The sequence below is a fragment of the Aptenodytes patagonicus genome, chromosome 3 (assembly GCF_965638725.1).
Source record: "Aptenodytes patagonicus chromosome 3, bAptPat1.pri.cur, whole genome shotgun sequence".
Lineage (NCBI taxonomy): Eukaryota > Metazoa > Chordata > Aves > Sphenisciformes > Spheniscidae > Aptenodytes > Aptenodytes patagonicus.
Window position 1 is genome coordinate 13340487 of NC_134951.1, and position 24914 is coordinate 13365400.

Genomic DNA, 24914 nt, shown 5'->3' on the forward strand with positions numbered 1-24914 from the left:
TGAGACAGAGAGTTGATACTGGATTATTTCATTTTGCCTTCAGTGTCCCTCCCCCATCAATGATTTATTTACTGGGAGTCACAGACCTAGAGGGGGGAAAAAAAGATAATATACTTCGTATATAAAGAATTTCAAAAAGGAAAGTATGCATCATCCAAGGTGGTCAAGCAGTCATTTGTCAGCCGACTTCCAAAGCTTAGGTTGTCTTTTACAAATTAGTTGTGCAGAATTTTATCCATCTGTCCAGAAAAGGGTGGATACTCAGAACCATAGGCCATGCAGAGAACTCCCATGTCATCTGTCCCATAAATAATTCCACACAATTTGTCTCTCCACTGCTGTGCCAGTAAGTGCAACCCTACTGTCTCCATGTTCTGGTGTAATCCTGGAGATCCACCACAAGAGGACTCCGTCAGCATATTTGCAAGGGAGATACCTAGTTTCATGTGTAACAGTGTATAGACGCAGAGCTTTGTTTAACCCCTTCTCATAATAGCTTCCCATTACTCATCGTTTTCAGTAAGCCTAATGCATGATGTTGTGTTCAAAATAGTAATAATAATAATAATAATAATCATAATAATAAAAGCAAGCTACATAATATCTTAGGTTTCATGCAGCCCTTAAATCCTTTCAGGTAATTTTGAGGCAGGCTTTTATAGGAAACATTATTCTACTAAAATACAGTTAATCTCAGCGTACCAATAAAGTAAGAAGTACTACGTGTATGTCAAAGTTTACAGAAAGACAACGTGAGTAGGAGTGTGTGATTGTTCCGATGGAAGCTTTCTATTGTGCATGTGTACTAAAAAGTAGAATTTAAGAATTTCCCCAGACTATAGTTTGTAGCTTTTAGAATTTAACCCCAATGTTTCTCCAGCTTAGTTTTCATTAGACTTTTCTTTAGCTAAGCTTTACTGTATATGAATTAATTCCGGTAGGTTTTTCTATTAAGGTATTTTCTAATTAATATATTCTTAAGCATTTGTCCTAATTTGTGCAATAATAGGCCGGTGAAGTACACGGTCAGTATCACTACCTGATAAATCTTTTGTCTTTAGGACATGGTTAACAGAAGAATTGCAATGGATATGATTCTTAAGGTGGCTGACTCTCAGCATCATCGACAGTTCATTTTGCTCACCCCACAAAGCATGAGGTAATAGTGTTGCGTTATGTTTCCTGGTACAAGAATTACAAGGAAGTTCTATTGCAAGGAGTATAACTTGAAAAAAGTAAATATGAGGAGAAAGAAATTTTGCTCTTTGTAGAGCAGTAGAACATGAACATTTAAGCAGTTCATTGCTGATGGTTCTGAGAATTTAATAGATTTTTCACTCTTCTTTACATTATGTCTCTTAATATGGTAGTTCAGTGGGACTTGAATCAGTTTAGCTTAAGTAGAACAGCTTTTTGAAATGTTTTATTGTGTCAGGTAGGCTCCTGGTAGCTTTTAGCCCTGTATTTCCCTCTCCCCTCCCAAAATTAACAGAAGACTGCATTTGTCCATTTTTCCTATTAATACTACAGTACTTCAAGAAGTTTGTCATTTGAGTTGATTTTTTTTTTTTTAAAGTATCCTTGATCTAGAAACTGATAACTTACTTCCCTGGTAAAGCCATGCCCAGCTTAGGGGGACAGTCACTGTCTAACCTTATGCAGCCAACTCTTCTCTCTATTAGCCAAATGTAATCAGTGAAGCCTGCGTGGGATAATTAAGCAGTCTTCCAAATGAAGTTGATTTAATTGTCTTCCCTTACTAAAATCTATAAAAAGTAGAATAATGGTATTCTGTTGTTATTTAAGTGGAAATGCTTTGGAGGGAATTTCTGAAACTGTGTTCAATAAACATATAGGAATTTTCTGTATGGTTACTGTTTAAAAGTTTAATAATTCAAGTGCAGCTTGGTTTTGTTATATTTTGTTACATGTTGCGTGTTCAACAAACATTTAATTTAACAAAAGTACGGAGGCACCGTCAGAAAAAATACATTTAGGATAATCGGTGGAGCAGCCTGTGTAAATGGATGTTTAGGAACTTGCTCATTCTTAGTATGATGTGAGCGATTATACATGTATAAAGTGTGTGCCACTTCAGGATCTGTAAGGCAAGTATGAACTGTATTCAACCATTATTTCATTTGGAGTTTCTCTTAAAAGTACCTTTTCTATAATTAAGGTAGCCTAATTGTTAGAAGTCACATGATTGAAATCAGTCATTGTCTTCACCTCAAGCTTTTACTGAAGTCTGGCTCCAGTATGAGTTCAGTGAAGCCAGAACTTCACCCCATGTTACTGTTTTTTAAAACTGTCAAAGAAAAAAGGTGGAGTTATTTAAAGGAAAATATGTAATGGAAAGAATCATATGGAAATACTAAAATTCGTGGAGAAGAAACACTGTTTAAATGATGCATGCTTTATTTTTAGTTCTCTGCCTACGAGTTCCCATATTCGAATCCTTCGAATGCAAGACCCTGAAAGAGGCCAAAGAACATTGAATTTCCAAAATAGGAATGACAAAGAGGAAGATCAATAAGTGTCTCTGTGTATGAATATGACATACTATTGAGGATAAATGTGTAATGATGAGTGTAAAGTTATTACTTCGTGATGCTGGATAAGAGGATCTTTTGTTAGATACTCTCAGGAAAAGAAGAGGTTCCTGTGGTTTGTTTGTTTTTGGTTTTGTTTTTTTTAAGAATTACTGTATGTGTACAGACAAAGAATAAGCACAGTTTTGATGATGAGAAAATCCTGAATGTTCAGTTGATATTTTTAACTACTAACTAGGAGAATTTTTTATCAGTTGTTCTGTTTTTTCTTCTGGAAAATATGAAATATATTTTGTATAACTGTGGAGTAATATTTTAATAAACAATGAGAACTGATACTTGTGGTAATGTTTTAGTGTCTCTACACACTTAAAAATAGCATTAAGTTAAAAATGTTTGTTTCTTCCTAGCTCTGCTTTATTTCTTAAACGTGTGCTAATTAATACATGCAGTAAAACGTGTTTCATTTTTTTCCATTGGAACCACAGCAGCGGAACATGAGAAACTATTAGTACTTACAGTGTATACTTTCATAATTAGAGAAGTGACAAATTTATTTGCAGTATGTTCTCTAGGCAGGAAAAAAGTGCTTTCACTTCTTCCTAAAGAGTTTATAGGGAAGAGTTTGAGTTTCTTTGGACATGAGCTTACAAAACCTGGCAAATTGTGGCTTTATAAACTTAGATTCTTAATTCCAATAAACTAAGTTCTTGCACAGTCTGAGTTTGCAGGTATAGACTAAGTCTGTAGATATTAATTATATTATATATATTATATATAATATATAATGCATTATATTACGTTGCAGGTATAGACTAAATCTGTAGATATTATAACAAACCAAAGTGACAGAAGTCCTTCCAATATAGAGGAATGAAGTGGAATAAGAATTTTGGGAAATAATACAGTAGCTTTTCTACAGCATTGTAGGCCTGTGTTTTGTTGGGTCTCCCCGCCCCCCCTCCACCCCCACCCTCCCCCGGGACTATACTAGAGCAGTTAAAATAAAATAAACTTGCTTTATTTAAATAATACAAGCATTTATTGGGGATAAGAGGGAGAAAGAAGAACCAGATTTTTCACACTGCACCAAATTAACTTTTTTTCTCTTCTGTTCTCCTTTCTCCAGGAACTTGAAATTGTTGGGAGCTCTTCAAAAACAATCACTTTTTAGAGTTCAGCCATTAGACATACTTTCTTTTTTTTTTTTGACGTTATGGGGATACAAAAGCCATTGAGACTATTCAGAGAACAGTTTTGCAGTCTGTACAGTTATTTACTGAATAGCAATTCCTCAATAAAACCTAACTGTAGTGCAAGTTTTAACGCAGCTTCGTAGCCAAATTTGTTTTTAGCCGCTGCACAGTATTTTATGTTCTTTAATGTTGTTTAGTTTTTATGCAAGCATGTATTAAACTTGTAGGTATCTCTAAAATATGGAAGCTAGATAAGAATTGAAGGAAATACACTGAGAAACCTAACTGCAGTTCTAGTGCATTCTAACTGTAGGAATTAAGTCTAGTGATCTTTTAAAGGCTTCAGACGTTTACTTCTGAAAGCCCAGGGTAATGGGCCGGCAGACTCAGAGCAGCTTTGGGGAGGTTACTGACAAAACAGGGCCAGGCCTTTTGTTGAAGCACGTGGCAGAAGAGAGGCAGACAGCGGTCATAAATTGAAGTGGGGAGGTTCTGGCTGGATAAACCGGGGGGTGGGATTGTTCGTGATGAAGGTATGAGGCATTTGAGCGTGTTGTCCTGACAGGCTGTAGGACCTCCATCCTTGGAGGCTTTCGGGGTCTGAATAGGCTGCTGCACCTCCTTCAAGCAGGGAGTTGGACAGGGAGGAGGGACCTCTGGAGGTCCCTACCAAACTAAACAATCCATAATCCTGTGATTTGATGAAATACATATTAAAGATACTTATAACTTGTTTAGGATTATGTGAAAATACGGGGCGGGGCGGGGGGGGAGGAGGAAGCCATGCAAAGTGCATACTTGGCAAAACTTGTCTGGAACACAAGCCCAGCTTGTTTGTACTGGGACTCCTCGATCCTGTTACCTGATCATGAACCACATGTTCAGTTTGACTCGATTTTACGATGAAACTAGAATATGTTTCAGACCCTTTTACAATATGAAATGATAGAGTTGCATAGCATTGTTTCCTCCTGATTTTCTTCAGCATCCAAAAAAAATAAAGCAAGAGTGCCGAGGCAGGAGAGAGAAAAACATTTATCTTCATTAGGACTTTTATAATGAGTGGTGTGGAGAAAAGAGCTTAAGGAAAATTATCACATTCCTACTGAGCTAACGCTTCAGCTTTCTCCCAAGTTTTCTGTAGACTTACTTGAAATATTGGTGCAGTTGGCAACAGTTCTGGTCTTTGGTTCAAATCAATATATTGTATTTATTCTAATCTACCGCTGTACTTGATGAAAATGTGTCCCTGACTGTATAATATAAGCAGCTGTTTTCATGGTAGAGGATTAGTTCTGAATAAACGATTACTAAAGCACTTGCTTGGATGCACTTATTTTTGCAATGATCCTACTAAGGTCTCAAAACTATCTTTTGCTTGGTACTTTAAATACAGAGTTTACTATACCAGCTCCCTAGAGAGAGAAGTGCAGTGCTGATGTTACATTTTGTGACTGGGTTTGAGCTGTTGGCCATTTTGGATGGCGATGCATTGCTTAATGCTGCATTAAAGTAAATGGAGCCTGTCCAGCTACATAAATTCGAGGTGCAGGGAAATGTAGAATGAGGTACTGCTTCTTGAATAAGTATATATAAACCAAAGAGGCATAAATTCCCAGGAATATTCAACATCCTCTCCGCAACTAGTAATTTAAGCCTGAGTGGAAAAAATGGGCGTATCGTTCTCAGAAGTATGTAACATTTTCAGAATGCGTGTTTTATTTTTAAGTTACAGCCAAACGTACAAAGTATACCACTCTTAATTTGCTAAGAATATTACCTGTGTAGTCTTAAGTAAAATTCTGGTATTAAAAAATGTAGTTGAAATTTCTGCCTTTTGCTGTTTGTTTGGAATACGAAGAAACTTAAATGTGAGAGGATGGCTGTGGTCGTGACAACAGTTGATTCTGTGTTCCCCCCGCCATGTTTGTTAGCAAAATGTGTAAAATTGGGTGGTGGTGGTGGTGTGTTTTTTCCTCAATGTTAAGATGAGCTTCGCTTTTAAAATTTGAATATATAGAGAATGATTGATTTGTTTTGGGTCATGTTTTATCGTCTGATTTTTAGCTGTTAAGAGTACTGTCTCATTTCTTCGTAAGGCAAAGAAGAAATATCACGCATGCAATTGTAAGATGTTCAGACTTTTTTTTGTAATCCTGTAAGGAACCGATGTTTAAAGCAACTGGGAAGCGTGGTGTAGGAAAGACTTTTATCTGCAATGTCTGCAGTCTGCTGGTTCTCGATGCTTTCCCAGGGCTGCGCAGAACTCGTACTTGCACCAAACTTGATTGATGCACATAGAATTGAGGAGGAAGGTGGTTCTCTTCACTATCCCTTCTCAATCATCATACTCTGGTTAATTTATCAGTAATGATTTTTGACAACATGTCTGTTTATAATAAACCCGGGGTAGTCTAGTGTCATATGGTAAGAGGAAAGACTCTTACTTAAGGAAGGAAAAACATTAAAAGACCAGGTTTAGGCCAAGCAAAGAAACTGTATTTGACTTCCAGCTAGCTTAAAAAGCTACGTAAGCACAGGTCTAGCATTTAACAGTATAATGCTAAATCTTAGCGTTAGCATCTTAGAGGATAAACAGCTGCTCTGTTGGTAAATACAAGAACTACAACTTTTGGTTTCGTATAATATGACTCTGAGTGAGTGAGTGCAAAGAAATTTTCTCCATGCTTTTGTAATGAAATATATATTTCCCAGTAGTACAGTGACAGATACTTAGAGAGATTCAACTATTTTTCTTTTCTATTACCGTGCTGAAGACATGAAATAAGAATTAGGGGAAAAGGTCAAATGTTATAAATTTATTTTGGGACATATATATTGCAACCTCTGTGGAAGCTTTTGAAAATTCAGGCAAAGATCAATACACTTTCAATAAAACCTTTAAACTTCCAATAAAACAATATTTTAAACATTATATATATATATTTTTATATATACTTTTAATTAAAGGGATCATTTTAGCAGGGTTTTCTTTTTTTTATATACTGCATTCCTCTGACATAACTCTTTCCAGATTGAAGGGATGCAAATGAGGTAAGAATTAAGGCAAACCTAAAAGGCATGCAAATGAAGTACATTTATATCCACTGACAATACAAGCACGTGTGTGGATCAGACTTAAGAGCTGAGGAACTCTTCCCCTCTGTCTGTCCAGTACTACTTTACAGCAGAATGGTGACATGATTTATAATAAACAGTTAACATTACCATGGGAATTCAGTGTCACTAACATTACTCAGTCTAGGAGACACAGAGCTAGCATCAGTAAAACATGAACAATAAATAATATAATTCACTGCAGCACAGGACTGCTGCACAGGCTTCAGAGGAATAGGGTTGTTATGAAATGACATTGCACACATCACGTTGTGGCAGTTTATTTTTATAATATATATTTTTAAAATTCTTTAGCAAATGACATTCTCATGCACACAAGTGTTTCAAACACAAGAAGCAAGTCCATTTATAGGTAGTCCAAGCAAATTTTTGTGTGTGTGGAAATAGCTGCAAACTGAATGGAACATTAAACTTCTGTGCAGTCTATGGCGCATTGTACACAAGCTCATTTTTGAATGTCACACTGCAGGAGTAATACAATGGAAGGATCACTCTTTGCAGCTTCTTTGAATTCATCCAGTGTGATCTGGTCGTCTTTGTTCTTATCCATCTTACTGAAGATCTTGTCTACCCGTTGCTCAGGCGTCAGACCATCCTCATTCATTTTCATCATTATCACAGTGCCCACCATTTTGTAGATGGCCTTTGGAAAGAAACCAAATAGAAAATTCAACATATGAATTAACCTGATTTTTTGATGTGATCAAATTCTGGAGAGAGATTCCAACAATAAAATGATTGCCAGTTTCCCTAAAGATTTTTTCTTTCTTTTTTTCTTAGAATCAGGTGTCCATATACTTAAACCAAGGAAGAATGTGTTCTACTTTCTTCAGATGTATTTCGGTGGTTGCATTTTGCATCCTAGAATGAATTTCTTTGGCTTTCTGTTTCACAGTGCAAAACTGTTGTAACCTATTCTCTGGATCAACTGTTTATTTGGCTTTTAGTCACTCCATTGAAATATTTCGCATAAATTCTGAATAATCAGTTTTAGAAGTCATCACCTTTTAATAGCTTCCTGTGTGTACATGTGAGCAAAATCTGGTATTAATTACTGTGGCGAGTAGCCGGCAGATGATGAGAGTGTTAAACTTTATCCTTCCTGTTACATGCTGTGGTCATCTTAAAGCCCATCTGTGGGAGCTCACTTAAAACAGTGTGGCGTTATCCCTGTAAATTTCTGTAATCATCTAACGTTAATATCCAGTAAGGGTTCAGCTACTTGAGCTACAAACCAGTAATTTCATGGGTGTCAAGTGATTTTGAGATGGGCTTTGTAAATCCTTTGCTGTGCTGTTCCTATGGTTAATCCATTCATCAGGGGAAAAAAAAAAAATACCTCTTGATATTTAAAAGCTTATAGGCACATGTGTACTCTCTGCAATTCTCAAAGATTACATCTATTACAATGTTAGTGTGCTTGCATCAGTTAGGTATGAGTCAGTATAGGATGAATGTATGTAATGTATGTTTTTAATGATATTACAGCCTCTTGTGTGCTTAAAATCTAAAGGGTATGTGAACAAGTAATTGAATTTTATTTATGTTCAGACATGTTATTTTTAAGTGTCATATTGATCTCACCTCTATAATTTCCAGCATTTCCACTCTTGTAATTTTACCGTCACCGTCCAGGTCGTACATGTTGAAGGCCCAGTTCAGCTTTTGCTCGAAACTGCCTCGTGAGGTGATGGACAGTGCGCAAATGAACTCTCTGAAGTCGATGGTCCCATCTCCGTTTTTATCAAAGGTTCGGAAGGCATGCTGGGCAAACTTTGAAGCATCTCCGTATGGGAAGAACTGCAAAATACAGTAATAAATAGAACTGTGGGCAACGCAGGGGAGCAAGCTATGTACCTGCCTGCAAAATACTGAAGTGAGGCATTTATGAAGAGTTGCTGGTGGGCTTTGTGCAAAACTGAAGATATGCAGTGTAAGCTTCCGTAACGGTTACAGTGTAATGGTTATTAAAAACTTATTTCTACAAAAACCTCTTCGCTTACCGCAAACTATAGTACAAATATATTTAACCCTGATTTAAAGTTAAATTAACTAGATGAACCTTAAAATGAAGTTGGGCGCAAATGGGAGATTCTATGTAATATTCTGAGACTATGAAATACAGCAACCAAGGTACATTTTAGCAGTATTTTTCTGCCTGGGAGTAACCAGCCCTTGACATGTTGCAACCAAGTAGATGTGTGGGCTTGTTGTTATGTAACTTTATTTATTAAAAAAATAAAAATAATCCAGATACAGCCTAAAAAACCAGGAACATATGTTCTCTTCTGCCAACCAACATAATACAAGTACATAAGATGAGAATTGAGATTCGGTTAAACAATACAGGACAACGCTTGTTGTGTTTAATATCCATTATCAGTGAACACTGCAACTGACTGTAGCTTAACAAAATATTTTAAATGACCATAGCATGTAGGTTTTCGGGTGATATTTTTTCTCTCAAGAAATGTTTGAGACAGTAGTTGCTCTTTCTGTGGCCCAGACTCAAGAAAACATACCTCTTAAGAAAGGGAGTTTTAAACCAGTGCTGAAGTCCCATTGCAGTGAAGGGACTGTACACAAATAACACAATTTCATGGAGGTTTTCATGCTCCTAAAGTATAAACGTGCATTACTACCACTCTGAGAGCCATCTCATTTTGTGCTTTTTTTAAATTCCAGTTCTTAGCAAGTATTGCATTTAATACTGTAAGTTTGAAGGAAAGACTTCAGTGGCAGCCGAGGAAGTGAATCTGCATTTTACAATTTTCCATTTCCCCGTCCAGAGCTTTCAGCGCAGGCTGATGGCTGCTGTGGTCAGCTGTGAAAGCTCTTGAACAATGCACTCAGGTTTCATGGAGGATCTTAGGGATCTCACAGCATATACAGAAATGGGCGCTACTAATTGTCTGACTAAATACAGATGTAGAATATGGCAAGCCTTTGCTGCGTTTCCTTTGAGGAGGCCAAATGACTACTTGGATACTGTGGCTTGCCCTAAAAAATGCAAAACTTAGTGCACAGCCTGCTGCTTGCAACAAATTTGTGGCCACGTGGGTCATGTCAGGAGCCACTGCTGCATTGCCAAAGGGGTCCTAACCTGAAAGTTTCCTTTCAACTTACTGTTTTCTCTGACACTTTTCAGACACAATTCCAGATAACCTTTGCATTCCTGTAGAGAGGTATGACGGCTATACAATCTTTTCTTTGGCTCAGTGGCATTATAGTCAATGCAAAATCTTCCTTAAATTTTGCCCACCTCCATCCATTCAGAGTATTGCCCTGCTGTGAATTACCCCAAAAGGGATGCAAATCTCTGTATTATCTCAGAAGAGGTATCAAATATGCCATCTCAGTTCCCAAGTATCTTTTTGGGAAGATATTTGAACATGGTGTGGAGGCATCGAGAGAGAGGGATGCTGTACCCATTCCAGTGGTATTTTGTCCAGGTTAACATCGCTGTTAAAGTTGCTGTTTTCTCATTTGACTTTGTATGGGTCAGCATCCAGCTGCTGCTTCTACCACCTTCCTCCAATAGCTGAAAGAGGCATTTGGTATCATCTCCTCCTGAAAACGTAACTTACATGCCTGTGCTCAACCCAGGACGTCTTCTGTTTTGATAATCCAAACTGATGGAGATGTAAATACCTCAAGGTACTGTTGCAGCTCTTTCTGTGCTTTCTGTCTTTTGACCTTTAAAAATTTTTGGACTCCAGTATGGTAAGCATGATTGGGCTCGTAATTCTCTGATACAATTCAGAGATTCTCTGATACAATTCAGGACTGCAGTGACTGCAGCTACCAGACCTTGCTGAATGGCTCTTCTAGTGCAAGCCTCAACCTTTTGTCAAAGCAAACAGAGCTCCCTCCGTGGAAAGGCTCTTCAGGCTCACAATTCTAGGTTCAGCTGTGTCAGTACAAAGTAAGTTATGTGAATGTTATCCAAAACCTGAACATTATTTGCAGGTTATTGAAAATCCTGCTCATTGCTTTCTCTTATTCATGACCTACCTTTCCCCCAACTTCTGTATCAACTGGAGATGTTAACGTAGGCGGTATTTAATTTTACACGTGTGTGTGTGTGTATAAATATATGTACACTTCTGCAGATCACTGGTGGGAAGTTAAGAAGTGGCTCTTGTGCTCTGTAGCTCCACTGGGACTCCACTGCCCCCCCCCTTTCTATTTCTTGGGAGCTTGCTGGCTGTTCAAAGCCAAAAAGACAATTAGAATAATCTCTTGCTTTTTAAATCTGTACTGATCACTGTCCTGTGACATATAGGTTACGAAACAAAATACTTCAAAATTTTACAGTCTTCCAAGTGTTTCGGTTAAGAGCTGACTATTGCTGAGGATGCGCCCGATCGGTATTTCTGTGACTCTGTCACTCCGCAGTTTCTGTAACAGAAAGGCAAGCAGCCAGAGGGAAACGGGATTGTCCTTTTCCAGAGAAACAAAACACACTCAGGTGCTTTCTCCTACGATCCAGACTGAGAAATGGTACAAATGTATGGGTGGGACCAAAGAACTAAACTACAATGAAGCAGCTCACCTACAAAAATGGCTAAGAAGTGGCAGACACCCAAAAATACTCAAGAGCCCAAGAACAAAGCGGGAGATTAGGAGGGGTCAGTGGCTGGAGATGCCGAAGACCATTTCTAAATTATTCTTGGGGAAACACGAACATATTGTTCAGTTTCCCGTCAGAGGAGCATAAGCAAGCTGTGCCTACCTCTCGTGCCAGTCGTACCATTAACCTCACGTAGCAGGGAGAAAAGCATCCTTCTAAATTTTTCATCACAGACAAGACAACGACTTTTTCTCTTCGGAGGTAAGAAAGGCAGTGACACTGCTCAGAGCTAAGCCTTGGCATTTACAGCCTAGTAAGATGAACAAATGGAACTGATGCCTTTTTTTTTTTTCTTTTTTTTTCTCTCTGTTTGCCTCCCTCTAGGGAGCAAATACAGTAAAAGGTCCTTTAGGGACTGAAGGCACTCTTCTCCAGTCTGTACCTGCTGATTTGTATCATTTTTACCTCGGAACAACTAAAAAACGTTGTCAAAACTTGTTTAAAAACCTACTTGAAGACTTCCATTGGCCTGTTTTGAAATGATTCATAAATAAGAAATGGAGTAAAAGAAAACCAAAACAATTACAGAGTAAAAGAAGCCAGCTCTGGTAAAAAGTTATTTGACTATTAAAACAGTCTGAGCCAAGTGGCAACGGGAGACAGGGATCTCTGGAAGACAAACACCCATTTTTGGCAGGGGGAATATGAGGAGGGTGATTTAGTCCGCCTCATATGGCACTCTGGCATGAGCTCAGTGAATGCCTCAAAAACAAGTAAAGAAACACAACTGGGAGTTTCAGAGGCTACAGCCACGGGGCAAGTCAGTGCCTCCAGCCTTCAGCCTCCTCTGCAAACTCTTGTCCAGGTGATCAATCTACATATGAAAGCAGCTAGTTCCCTTCTGCTGCAATGGTACCACTGAAAAGTGCACTCTACTCACCAGCACTGTCTCCTGCTTTACCCTTTTCATCCAAAAATCAAGGCAAACTACACCTGCCTGGGCTTTTTACAGCAGTCAGTTCCACAGGTGACCAAACACTGGTCATTCCTTTCTGCTTCTCTAGCCTCATCTCTTGCTTGGCCTGTGCGTTTTCTGACTGGTTAGATCATGCTGATGTGTGAAGAAAGTATTATCTCTATAGACAACTACCAATTAAGAAAGGAAAAAGGAAGATAAAAAAATTCATCCCTCTTATTCCGCTTCTAAATTTTGGAGATTGTCTTGCAGATTCTTAGCTCCCAGAGTGTTTCTGGACACCTTTCTGGTATATAGGGGGCTTTCAAAGGGTCCTGGAACAAGAATATCTAGCGAATAGCATCTACAAATTGTACATAACTTAAGTCTTGGGGAAACTGATCAAGTATCTGGGAATATTTATCTGCTTGGCTGCAGATGCTTTAGCATCTTTGAAGCAATACTGTTCACAGACAACTCTGTGACCAACTCTATTCAGATCATCTTTGGGAGGGAGTTATTGAAAAAGCATAAAGCATATGCTAAAGCATATGGCTAAAGCTTTAGCATATGGCTAAAACATAAAGAAGAAAACAAAATCAAAAGCAATACACTTCCCCAAATCCCCCAGTGATGGGGTGGTCCAAAAAAGAAGGGTATCTCCTTGATTGGTGGGATGGGGTGGAGAGACTCTATAGACAGGCCTGAGAGGCGCTTTGTTTTTCATGCGATGTTCTATCATGTTTGAGATGCATTTCTATTAAAATGGAAATTCTGCTATAAAATGGAGACAACCAGAACTAGAGTAGTGTACAGAAAGCTGAACATGCTGCCTACACATGCCCAGATGATGACTTGGTCACTGATGTAAGCTCACAGCTTCCAGCACCAAGGTGGGAGCTGGAGTGCAGCACGGGAGGCAGGAGAGCAGGAGATGGTATGGGGCTTCTGCAGCAACTTAAAACTAATGTTAACAAGAGCATAGCCACAGCAGCACAAAAAGACACAGCCAGTACATTTGTCCTTCGGGAAGAGATTTGACTGCCCTGGGAATACACAGCTCAAGGGCAGGTCAGGACAGATACACCTTTAAAATAGGTAAAGACACATTTTCAAGACTTCCTGACAATGTGTGGATTAAGAATGGACAAGGCACAATGTGCCCCTCTTATTCATGGTATGTCTCACCCTTATTCTCCGGAGTAATGCCAGTGAAATGAATGTGAAATGTTGTGAGCTGCCTCCACGCCCAGCGCTGGAGCAGAGAGGGCCGGCAGAGAGCATCCTGCCAGGGGCGGTGGGGACCAGTGGGGAGGGGACCAGGGACAGGGCAAGGCCGAGCAGGACAGGGCTGTGAGCAGGAACGCCTGCGGGGGTGAGAGCCACAGCGTCGCCCTGGATCAGTGCCGTGCATCGCTCTTTTGTCAATGGAGAGAGGCTTCTCCAAAGAGCCACCTGAAGCGGTCCAATTAGGTCTCAGAGACTTCTCCTTTGACTGGCTGTAGGGGGAGCAGAGGGATCATTAAGCTTAAATTATGTTTTTTATTGCAAAGTAAGTCTTCACAGTCCTAAGCGGCGAGACTTCTAGTCCTTGTAATTCTCAGACTAGGCCTCTTCCCAGCTATCTTCTACATACTTATGGCTGAACAAGTGTTTCCAGTGCTTGCCTACAAAACAGGCTTTCCAAAATCACTGCAGTGGGATGATTCAACATCCTTTCCCTGCTGAAAGGTCTCAGTTTGGACATGGAAACCCCACACTCACTTCCCTTCCCTATCTGAGACAAGCTGAACAAGCAGCTCAGGAGAAAGCACTGGCTACAGCATAGTACAGATCAGGGAACGATGAGCTCCCAAACTGGGAACAGCTTGTGTGAACTAACGTTAAAGGGATCAGAAAGAGAGCAAACTTTTTTTTAACAAATTAGTGGTTGAGGAACTCCTTTAGGAGAGAGAAGATTTGGATTCCAGCATTCCCCCCACTAAATATATTTAAAAATCTACTTTAACTCAGGTAATTTTCACAATTCTCCTTTTCTCTCACCGCTATGATACTAAGCACAATGTATATTATTAGCGGTATGGACCAATGCAAATGATCCAGTTACTTCAGTGGGTTTTGAATTGGGCCTATGATCATGCTAAATCTGAAATCATTTCCATACCACTTTCTAGTTCTGTCAAAGGTTTTTCCCCAAGTTACTATTCATTGGATGAGATCTTTAATGAACTGAAACACATCCAAATGTTGTTATTCAAATCCAGACCCCCAAGGGCCTTTAGGCAACCAAGGCAAAACCCACAAAGGGACACAGGCAATAAAGGGTACTGAGCAACTGCCTTCGTAGCCAGGTCTCTCACCACTTTAAGGTGTTTTGGCTGTGGATTTCCAAGGGCTTTCCTCACACAACTCTTCTGTCTAGGCTTTGGAGATCCTGTTCCCAGAGGCAATTAACCACACCTTACTGTGCTGAAGTCCTTCTGTGGCTCCTATCCCCAACTGCCCTTTAAATGAAAAGCATTTAGATGCATTTAGATAACCACTGAGGATTTGAGTCTCGGAGCTCTTTGAGGCAGAAGTTTACTGCAGAGACATAATAGGCAATGAACGAGCACCCAAGAATTTGGCTTCACAGAAGCAGAAGTAACTTCAGCAGCTATGTATGCTTCCATTAATAATTTAATCAAACGTTAAGGGATTTGGATCTGAGATACAGATGTTCCTGTCCTGTTCCCAGATCCCAGCCATAGAGTAGCAGCACATCAGCACAGAAAGGCACATCACATGCCTTTGAAAGGTCTGGGGCCATCTTGTTCATATGCATTGAAAATAAAGTGAGGATTACAATTATTTAATTTAATTACTGAAATTCCAGGGGGTGGAATTGGACCATGTCTTTACAGTGTGCTAGAGATGGGATGCTGCAACAGATCCAGACGTGAGGTTCAGATGTGTGGTACAGATGGGTCCCTCTTCTCAACCTTCTCATCCTCTGTTCCACCCTACATTATCACTCCATTATGCGGAGAAATCCTAGGAGAGGTCTAAAAGCTCTTGCAATAGCTCACTCCCAGCTACAGCACTGATGCCACTGATCTCCACATGAGCTGAAGCAAGCGCTGCACTAATGGGGCTGATGGGGATCCCGGGTCTCTGCTCCACCACGGTACAGCCACAGGAAAATGGGCAGGTTGGTTGGGTCTTGTGGGTTAATGATGCATGTAGAAACTGCCTGGAATAGCAGCAGGGTTTTATGGAAAACGTTTCAAAGCTGAGAGCCTTGCCCAACCACATCTTGCGTTATTACCAGACTAGATAGCTTAAAAATTTCTTTTGCTAAGCTATTTTTACTTTGCAGATGAAGCTGGAAAGAGCAAGCATAGTCCTAACAAACTCTGTTCATGATTAGTGAATTGTATTTCCTCTGTCTTCCAAAATACAAATAAATGAATAAAAATGGTACTACTATGTCAGAGTTTGTACCTTTTGAAATCCAAGCTCAGTGTATTACTCTTAGGCACTAATGTAACCCAAGAAACAGCAAGATTATCAAAGCAGACGATGATATTTAGACTGTCCACGTGTAGGACTGCAGCTTCTGCTGATGGAATACGCAATGAAGCAACTGCATCGATGTATTTTCTTCTCTTGCACGTTAATATAGCTACATCACTTCAGAAGTCAGATTCATTTTGTGTTCCTCCTACAGCTGCCTTTACTGGGACCAAAACTTTACCAGTTTTCCTGTTTCTCCCTCTTCTCCCAATCAATCTTTGAAGGGTTATTATCTCCTTCCAGCTTGTCATACATGTAGCAAAGCATGTCACACCCAAAGCATGTGAGCCCCTGCTTGCTATCTGGGAGAAAGGCCATTTTCTGGTTCGACTCTAGCCTTTTTATTGTGTTTTACACAAACAAAAGGTCCACTGGACTGACCCCCTGGAAAAATGCAGGATCGGAGCATGCAATACCACAGCCTAGTACTGCAGGTCTGCATGGGTTTTACCAGCCAGATTCCTTCAGAGCAATGAAGTTCGTCTCTCGAGACAGCCAAAAAAAAAGAGTCTGATTATGTTTTGCTGAGTATCAGGAAAGAGATTACCCCATAGGATTACAATGGATCAATACACATGAATCTGGACCTCAGGCTGACAGGATACAGACCTGAACCTTTCAACACTGGCAAAATTCATTGCTGCAAAGCAGAAACCAGCACAGTATTTTCTGCAGCAAGGCAAATAAAAGAAAAGACATCAGGGGTAAAGCGTCAGTTGCAGAGCAGGAACAATACAGAAACATGAGGAAAAAAAAAAAAACCAACTTATACAGTGTCCCAGAGCTAATCTTCACGGTAAAAGCCCTCCAGCCTTTTGCCCCCATGGATGCTGACTCTGGTATAGCTGCACTCTTAAGCACCTGCAGTGTAAGGTAGAAATGTCCCACTGAGGAAAACTGCCTCCAGCCACCTGGCTTCAGCTTGCTGGAGGATCCCAAGGCAGCGGGCAGCATCCACAGCCGTAGGTCTATAGGTTGCAGCAGCAGCTGAGCCATGGGGCTGAGCCTCTGGAAAGGATAATCTCGAGGACCACCAAAGACCAGAGTCTAAATGACTATTTAGATCCAGGTCTCAGTTCTCCATGTGTAAATTCATGAGCTGTCCCTACCTCAGAGGCGCGCTGTGAGGATAAACACAACAAAGGATTGCGACTATTTCAGATACTGCTGCAGTGGGAGTCATACAACTAGCAAGAACTGGGGAGAACTGCCAAACCTCATGGATGTTTACTGCTTATGTCTCTGCTCAGTAGCTTTAACGCTGTGAACATGTATGCGTATAGACACATGGGGAGGTTCATAAGCAGCTGTTAATTCTTCACATAAAGAAGAAATATTTAGAAGAGCCAAGAAATCTGATTTCTCCCCTTCACAGGGAAAATTCACAACTTGTAGAGGCTGAAGTGGGATCAGAGAAGAGTCTCCACCTTTCACAGACCTCCAAGGACAGTGACTAGCTCTTACATTATTATTAAGGACTAAGTCACCCTGTCTTGCAGATGTTTTTAGCATCATAGAATCATAGAATCATTAAGGTTGGAAAAGACCTCTAAGATCATCAAGTCCAACCATCAACCCAACACCACCATGCCCACTAAACCATGGCCCTAAGCGCCTCATCTACACGTCTTTTAAATACCTCCAGGGATGGGGACTCCACCACTTCCCTGCGCAGCCTCTTCCAATGTTTAACCACTCTTTCAGTAAAGAAATTTTTCCTCATGTCCAATCTAAACCTCCCCTGGCACAACTTGAGGCCATTTCCTCTCATCCTATTTTAGCCACTGCAGAAATGCTCATTTGAAGCATATGGAGAAGAAATATATGAGAATTTAGGAGCTGACCTTGAATTATCAATACCAGTTCCTTGCAATTGTGTGAGACATGGGTTAAGTTTAGAAACCAGAGAACAAGTGCATACCACAGGCTATGATAAAGCAAGACCAGTCAGCATATGCCAAGAGGTTGGAGGAAGATGGATGGGAAAAGAGAAGCCACGCTGCTTCTTCTCAAACATCCATCTGGCAGGGTCTACCTCTAAAAAAGCTTTCAACCTGGAAAGTTAATCTCTATATTCACATTTGTGGGGAATTAGTCATTAACTAGCAGGAAATGAATCGATTTTCAATCTCAGTTTTTCTCTGATTAGATTTGGACAATAAGAAACTTAATTGAGCTGTGGTAGTGCTATAGGTCAATACACTAGCAGATCAGTTATTACTCAGTGCTAACAAAAAAAAATCTTCAGAGAGAATTGTCGTCAAAACAATTAGTATTGCTAGTGCATAACACCACGACTACCGCTGATTAAATGTTATTTCTCTTTGATCTTCCTTAACTGAGCAGCAGCACTGGAACACTTTATTTATTTTAAGTTTGGCACAGTCTTCCACTACCCCAAGGTCAGCGACAGCACAGGGCTATGACAATGTCAGGATCCTGCTGTGCTGTAGCTATGCCCCAGCCTAATTACAACATCCTTTATCTTGACACCATGTTATCTCTTTAGGAATCTGGGAACATACCAAATGGAGACTACACTGATCTGGGACATTTTTTCCCGCCCCTTTTTTTTCCCCAGTAAAGATCATGTGGCTCCTTTTTATTTCTGAAAAAGGCTTTATTTTCCCAGTGAGTTTTGGCTCCAAAGGTTCAGAGTATTAACTTGAATGCTGTGCCTGCTGTGTTGTGAAGTCCTTAGTGCAAATTTCCCAAAAGAACGGGACTATAGAAGCATCAGTAAGTGCTATTTCTAGCCAAAAAGCGATTTGAAACACGAGTCACTAAAGTCTGAGACAACCATCTTATGAATATACAGATGGAACTGCCGAAAAAGTTCTCGTGCCTGAAATATCTGACTGTCTCATATACTTATGTAATATGTCTTCCTAAAATTCTTATACATATGGAGTTGTTACAGCCCAGTACTGCAGAAAGGAAACTGCAGAAAGAGAAGGAAAATGGCTGTAGCTAGGAGTATCAGAGAACTGAGGATTTGAACCTCAAGATCTCAGTGAGTGCTAAACTACAAAATCCCTTTTCTTGATATTGAGTGCAAAACCTGCTAATTCAGGAGTTACCAGCAAATAGCTTTAACTTCTGGGGAGAACTATCAATTCCCTTACAAGCACAGCTCACTCCAGTGAGCTGGGAATTGGCGGACTCGGGTATCTTTTCCAGTTCATTAAACCTTTGGCTGTAGAGCAGTCCATAAACCTTTCCATCCAAGGAAGGAAACTACAACCTGAAGTCCAGAAAGACCAAAGGAGTGGAAAAAGAGGAAAGTACCACGAGCACCTTGAGAGAACTTGGTCTGCTGAGAAAAGCATCGAGTGTTCAAGGAGAGAAAATGGGAAGGGCTGACTGCTCCCAAAATTTGTGTACCCTGCTGCTCGTTGCCATCACAGGCTAGAAAAGGGAACCCCAGCCTGCACCTCCAGGCAGCTTGGTCCCAATAGGAACACACGTAACAGGGTAAGTAACCAGACTACAGCCACAGTCCCTAGGTCAGTTGGCACGCAGCGGTGTGCACTTCATCCCTCTGTGCCCAACCAGCCCTAGGCAATGGACTGGGAGTGGCTATTTTTTGTGCTGTACCCAAAACGTTTAACAATGCCTAAGGGCTAGGCAGAGCTAGTGACACAAAGTACTTGGGAACCCACCTGGGTATCCTGACATCTCTTTGCTTGGAGACCACACAACATCTGTCCCTACGCTCCTGTGGTCTCAGCACACAAACAGATACCTGATCAGAGTTGGTAACAGGAGAGTAAGGTTTCCGTGTGGGGCAAAAGGGGGAAGCGCTAAGGGAATGGAAAGGACCCCAAAGGTAGAGGTGAGAGGCAGGAAGGACGGTAGCAATAGCAGCAATATTTAGCATAATAGATAAAGGGCAGGTGGGCAATGACTTGGTATCATACTTCTTTTCCCTGTTGTCCCTAGGCATATCCTATTGACTTTTATTTTCAGTACTGAGTTTCAAAACAATCCAACAACTCACAGAGGAACTGTACTAAAATGAAGTTTCTAATAATTTGAAATTGGAAATGGGCCCACATTGCTAACTGCTGCAAGGCCTGTCTCAAAGCTTTTCTTTTGCGATGAAGCTGTGAGCAGATAGGTTTTCAGGTTCCTTTCTGAAAATTTTGTACAGCCCTACTTAGGAGATCCATCCATCTGTAATCCTTCCAATTCTGTTCTTATGGAGAATAATAATAAAAAAGGACTCTCTAAACACAGTGCAGTTTTAAGATTCCAGCTTTGCAAGATAATGTATTTTCTTCCATATCTAGGCTTTCTTTTATAACACAAACCTTTTGAAAGGTCAATGCCAAGGCTTACAAGTCCAATAGTATATAAAAACTTCAAAATACCAGCATTCTGGTGCAAAGGATTATGCATATATAAACATATATATATATATATATACAGGGAGTGGACTAAATCAGTTCTTGCTTAGAAAAAGTGTCTTGGAAGACAACACTCTTGAGCTCACTGACATTAAAAAAACCAGTTTTATTTATTTCAAGTGATGTGCACATTTGTAGCTCCATGTGAATAACAGTATTATTATTGCTGTCATTGATAGCCATGATATCTAGGAATCTTGGTTGAGCAGCATTTGGATAAAACCTAAAGCTCAATATAGAAGAACAAGAAAGAGGAAAGAGGAAAAGTCAGTGCAAGGAGCCTGGAAGACTCCAATGGATTTTCCCAAGGGTGGGAAAGGAGAAGGTAATGACAGAGCCCATTGTGTCAGCTTCTGGGAATTAAGAAGAAGTATGGGCAGGTCTAAAATAAACCACAGGTACTCAAACAATGACAGCTCTCGGGTACACTGTCTCCTTGTCTATTAGCTCCACAGATCAACTCCCCTAAGGGGAAGGGATCTTGAACAAAGACTTTCAAAGGATGAGTAGAAGGATGTAAAGGAGCATTACATTCTTCTTCCTTGTCTAAAATGGTGCAAGAAGGGAAAATCCTCTTTGTATACAAATTATTTTTTCCATCAGTTATGTTCTTTGCCAGCTGTAGAAAGAGATGTAGAAAAACTCCCTGTGGGCCATATGGATCACTGCTTTCACACAGAGATGCCGTCTCCCTGGATATGCTGTTGCTGTGCTAGTACTGACTGTGCTCATGAGCCAATGCAGATAAAATGTGGATATTGATACCAGTGATACCCAGTACTAGATGTTTCCCAAAGGTGTCTACTTTTTAGGCAGCTGGCCAGCTAAAGAAGATAGTATCATCCCACAGAGTAAAGCTTCTCCGCAGTTTCATCCCTCCTACTCCAATCAACTCTTGGGGGATGCAGACTTCTATGAGATTAACTTCAATGAACCAAATGTTTGGAGGGGGAAAATTACCCACAGAATCTGTTTCCTCAGTACTGTAACTTTGTATTATCACCTTCCAGTAGGTTTCTGTGGTTTTATCCACTCTTCCAGGTATCAGACATGACCACAAGGGCTCATTTAGAGAAAACCATAAACCTATTAGCATAAACTGGAACATGCTGCTTGTTGATTTAAAGCACTGCAAACGAGAGGCAGGGTTTCCTTCTCTCCTGCATTTGCCTGCTTAAGTAACTTAAATCCTTCAGCACATGGTACCTTTGAATTTCAGTTCCTTTCTGCCATGAGAAAACCACCATCATACCTGTGCTGCACTGAAGCAAAAAGCTACAATGGGTAGAGCAGCCTCTTCTGTTATAGATAAATCAAGCAGGTAGGAGTTTACCTGCCACTTGGTTCCTTTAAGATCTTACAATTATTCATATACTTAGTCTATAAATGACTTAACACTAGAATGCAATAAGGCCTGCCATAAACAGCCATACAAAGGGATAGTATAAAATAGATTCTAAAATCTGTAGAGAATGAGTCACCTTTAATTAAAAATTACCTTTATCTAAAAAGGTGAACAAACCTATACTAACAAAAAAGATGCATCAATATGCATGCTTAAGAGAAAGCTACTATCCATGCCTGTTTTTCCAACACCAGGATACCTCATTGCATGCACTATTTGACACCATTATAATGACTGAAGTTTCAATAACATAATTAGGAATCGGCTGAAAAGAAGACACAATAAAAAGCACTTAAGCAATACACTTCTCTAATGCTGATTCCTTGCTGCTTTATTTATCACACAAGCTTAGTGTAGCTACACACTCTCCTTTGGATTAAGTTACCCTCTGTGCACCAGACCAACTGAAGATACCTGTACCACTTTAGTTGCGCCTGAAATTCTGAGCATGACCAATGTAAAACCGATGTCGTCACTGTAGTGGTGAATGCAATTCTGTTTCAAAATCAGATCTATTTGAATTCTTCCCCTCAGCTGCAAAAAAATCTCTAAAAACCTGAAAGCCCAACTAAATCCACTTGCAAGGAGCAAAATACAAGGTCTATTTATAGACACAGCAAAGCATAACTAGAGGAATGTATCAAAATCAATGTTTCCCATTAATCAAAAATACACTCAAAAATGTAGAGTGATGCAATTTGAACTGCCCAGCAATATAATTATGGTAACTAGCTCACACTGGGGAACAACTGTTGCTTTTCCACACTGAGTAATGAATATGAGTAATAGATTTGACTTTTTCCCCCAAGTATTCTGGTAAACTTGTTAAATAAATCAGGTTGTAGGCTTTCATGAATACACACCAACAGCTACTCAGTCCTTAGCAAGCACGCAACAATACAATAACAATAATAATGGCAAAAAAAGAGTTCAGTATTGGGGTGAGAATTTGGAGGAGGATTAGTCATACATGCCTTCGGACAAGTTAGCTCTCTTACCTTAGGAGAGCAGCAGATCGCATCATCTTTAATATTCCTGTACCCCAGAGTCAATAAGGATGAACAAAAAGCCCTATAGACATTAATGGTTGAACAATAAACTGTGTAATCATGACCAAACTATTATGCTACGAACTGCTCTCCAGAAGGATGATGGTTTATGCTTGCCAAGAGGGATCCTCCCAGGAACACTGTTCTTGGTGATGCCAGTTCCTAAAACGTCCTTTTAAAGTTTACAGCTGGGAGATGCAGCCCAATTCCTGACATCCCCAAGTTCTTTCATATCTCCTCTATGAATTGACTGCATATAATGCTCTCTAGAGACAAGTTATTTCTGGAGGAACAGTAATGACATATAATTCACACTTATTTGCTAGACTCACATTTCATACCAGATGTAATTAAGGATGAAAAATAATGAGCTCATTCTAGTAAGATGTTAAATTATCAAACAAAAAAAATCAAAACTGAAATTACAAGAAGATGAGAATAAAATAAGAACAAGATTGGTTGCTATTATCACAGAAGTAATAGGCAGGCATCTTCTCCAGCATGGGGGCTTTTCTGAATTTGTTCTCCTATTGCATTCCTTTCTCAACACACTCCTGGCTTAAAGGGTCTTCTTGATGGTCAGGATTTTCAAGTCTCTAAACACCCCATAAATCATCTGTGAGAGGCATTCAGTGAACAACCGCTCTCTTAAGGCAGCTGTCTCTAGAATGCAACTAGTTTCACAGAGACTCCATGTGGCATCTTATTTAAAAATATATGACAGAGTTGGCATTTCATCTGTTTTAGAGTTCATGCTGTCATAAAAATAGGGCAACCCCCGCCTTCTTACAGTGTGAGATCTTTATGGCGAGCTGGCAGCATCTTCATAACTAAGGTTACAACCAGATTTCCTTGTAAAGAAGTCTCAAAAGTCTTTGCATCTTTCCTCAGTGACAGCCAAATACCTAAGGGTGATAATACTGCCCAGGAAAAGACCTTCAACAAACCAGCCAGGGAATTCAGTCTCTGAGGATGTAACAAATACTAACTGAACAAGAAACACAGGAGAATTTTATATAGTCCCTGTTAAACACTAGGAGAGAAGAAACTTGAAATATGCCTTAGACAGGACACGTCTAAAGAAAAATAATAGCCTACCAAGCTAACAGGCGCCAGTGCTTTTTAGTGCTGTCAAAATATGGAGAAGCTTGTCTTCCAGGCTGGGGCCTAGGGTCCAACTAGAAAACACAACACTGGCATTTCTTCCTGCACCTGGGATGGAGCCCAGAGGATACCTAGTGCAGCTGCCAGGGTAGATTTAGCAGCATCATCTGCTATGACCCTGGGCAGAGACAGCTCATGAGAAAGAAGGCAAAATCCTAAACCACAGCACCAGAGCTCTCAAATTGAGTATTTTAAGCACTCACCCAAGCAAACACCATTAGCAGTTAGCAGCAGTATTTTGGGTTGTCTGAGTATGCTAGAGAGAGAATTCCGAAAGCGCTGAAATCTATGAAGGTCAATCAGAAACTGCTTTCTGAGGTAGCTCTGTTCTTCCTTTCTTACACAAGTGTCAGCAAGAGTCTGTACCTCTGATAGCTCAGTCTCTCCTGCTAGAGTGTAAGTGTAGCTTCCTAATTCTTAGGAAGCTCCCAGAGCTCAGTGGTATTTTCACAGAAGTCTGCCAGTTGGAGACTCCCTGTATCAAGGGTTTGGGTCTCTTCATTTGGGGAACATTGAGAGTATACTCAAAACAAGCACAGAAAAATGTAGATTTTTTTCACAGCTGTCCAGGTTATTCATGAAGAAAACCATCTGAATTCAATCTAAATAAAGCCCTGCTGGCAGAGAAAGAAGGTCTTTAATTTAATCATTTCTACCTGCTGTCAGCATCAATACTTCTTCTTGCAGCCCCAACCCAAAAAATGTTTATGTCTGGCTTCTCTTATTCACTAGATTTCTGACCGCCTTCTCAGCTGTGGACAGTCCTGATATCTAATCGGTACCACAGTGCCTACATTTGTCATCTGTGAATATACTATCTTTATTCTGGTAGCACTGTTTGCTGAAAAAATATTTTTGCAAGCCGATGTGTTTAAATGGTCTGTCACGTTTAGTTTAACAAACACCAATTCAAAGCTC

General features: G+C 40.1%; 2 protein-coding genes across 8 annotated transcripts in view; one reads left to right on the plus strand and one right to left on the minus strand.

Annotated features, from left to right (window-relative positions):
• Positions 1-2883, plus strand: part of SMC6 (structural maintenance of chromosomes 6) — a 43542-nt gene extending 40659 nt beyond the window's left edge. For 2 of the 3 annotated variants that reach the window (XM_076332733.1, XM_076332731.1), the window contains 2 exons: positions 1062-1159; positions 2428-2883. In XM_076332733.1, the coding sequence (XP_076188848.1) occupies positions 1062-1159; positions 2428-2536 (207 nt within the window). In that variant the 3' untranslated portion in view covers positions 2537-2883. Of the gene's footprint in view, positions 1-1061; positions 1160-2427 lie in introns of those variants that run through there. The other variant, XM_076332732.1, reaches the window with a different exon arrangement.
• A 3342-nt stretch (positions 2884-6225) lies between these two features.
• Positions 6226-24914, minus strand: part of VSNL1 (visinin like 1) — a 95494-nt gene continuing 76805 nt past the window's right edge. For all 5 annotated transcript variants that reach the window (XM_076332736.1, XM_076332734.1, XM_076332735.1 and 2 more), the window contains exons 3-4: positions 8471-8686; positions 6226-7529 (exon numbers count right to left, since the gene is read on the minus strand). In XM_076332736.1, the coding sequence (XP_076188851.1) occupies positions 7332-7529; positions 8471-8686 (414 nt within the window). In that variant the 3' untranslated portion in view covers positions 6226-7331. The remainder of the gene's footprint in view (positions 7530-8470; positions 8687-24914) is intronic.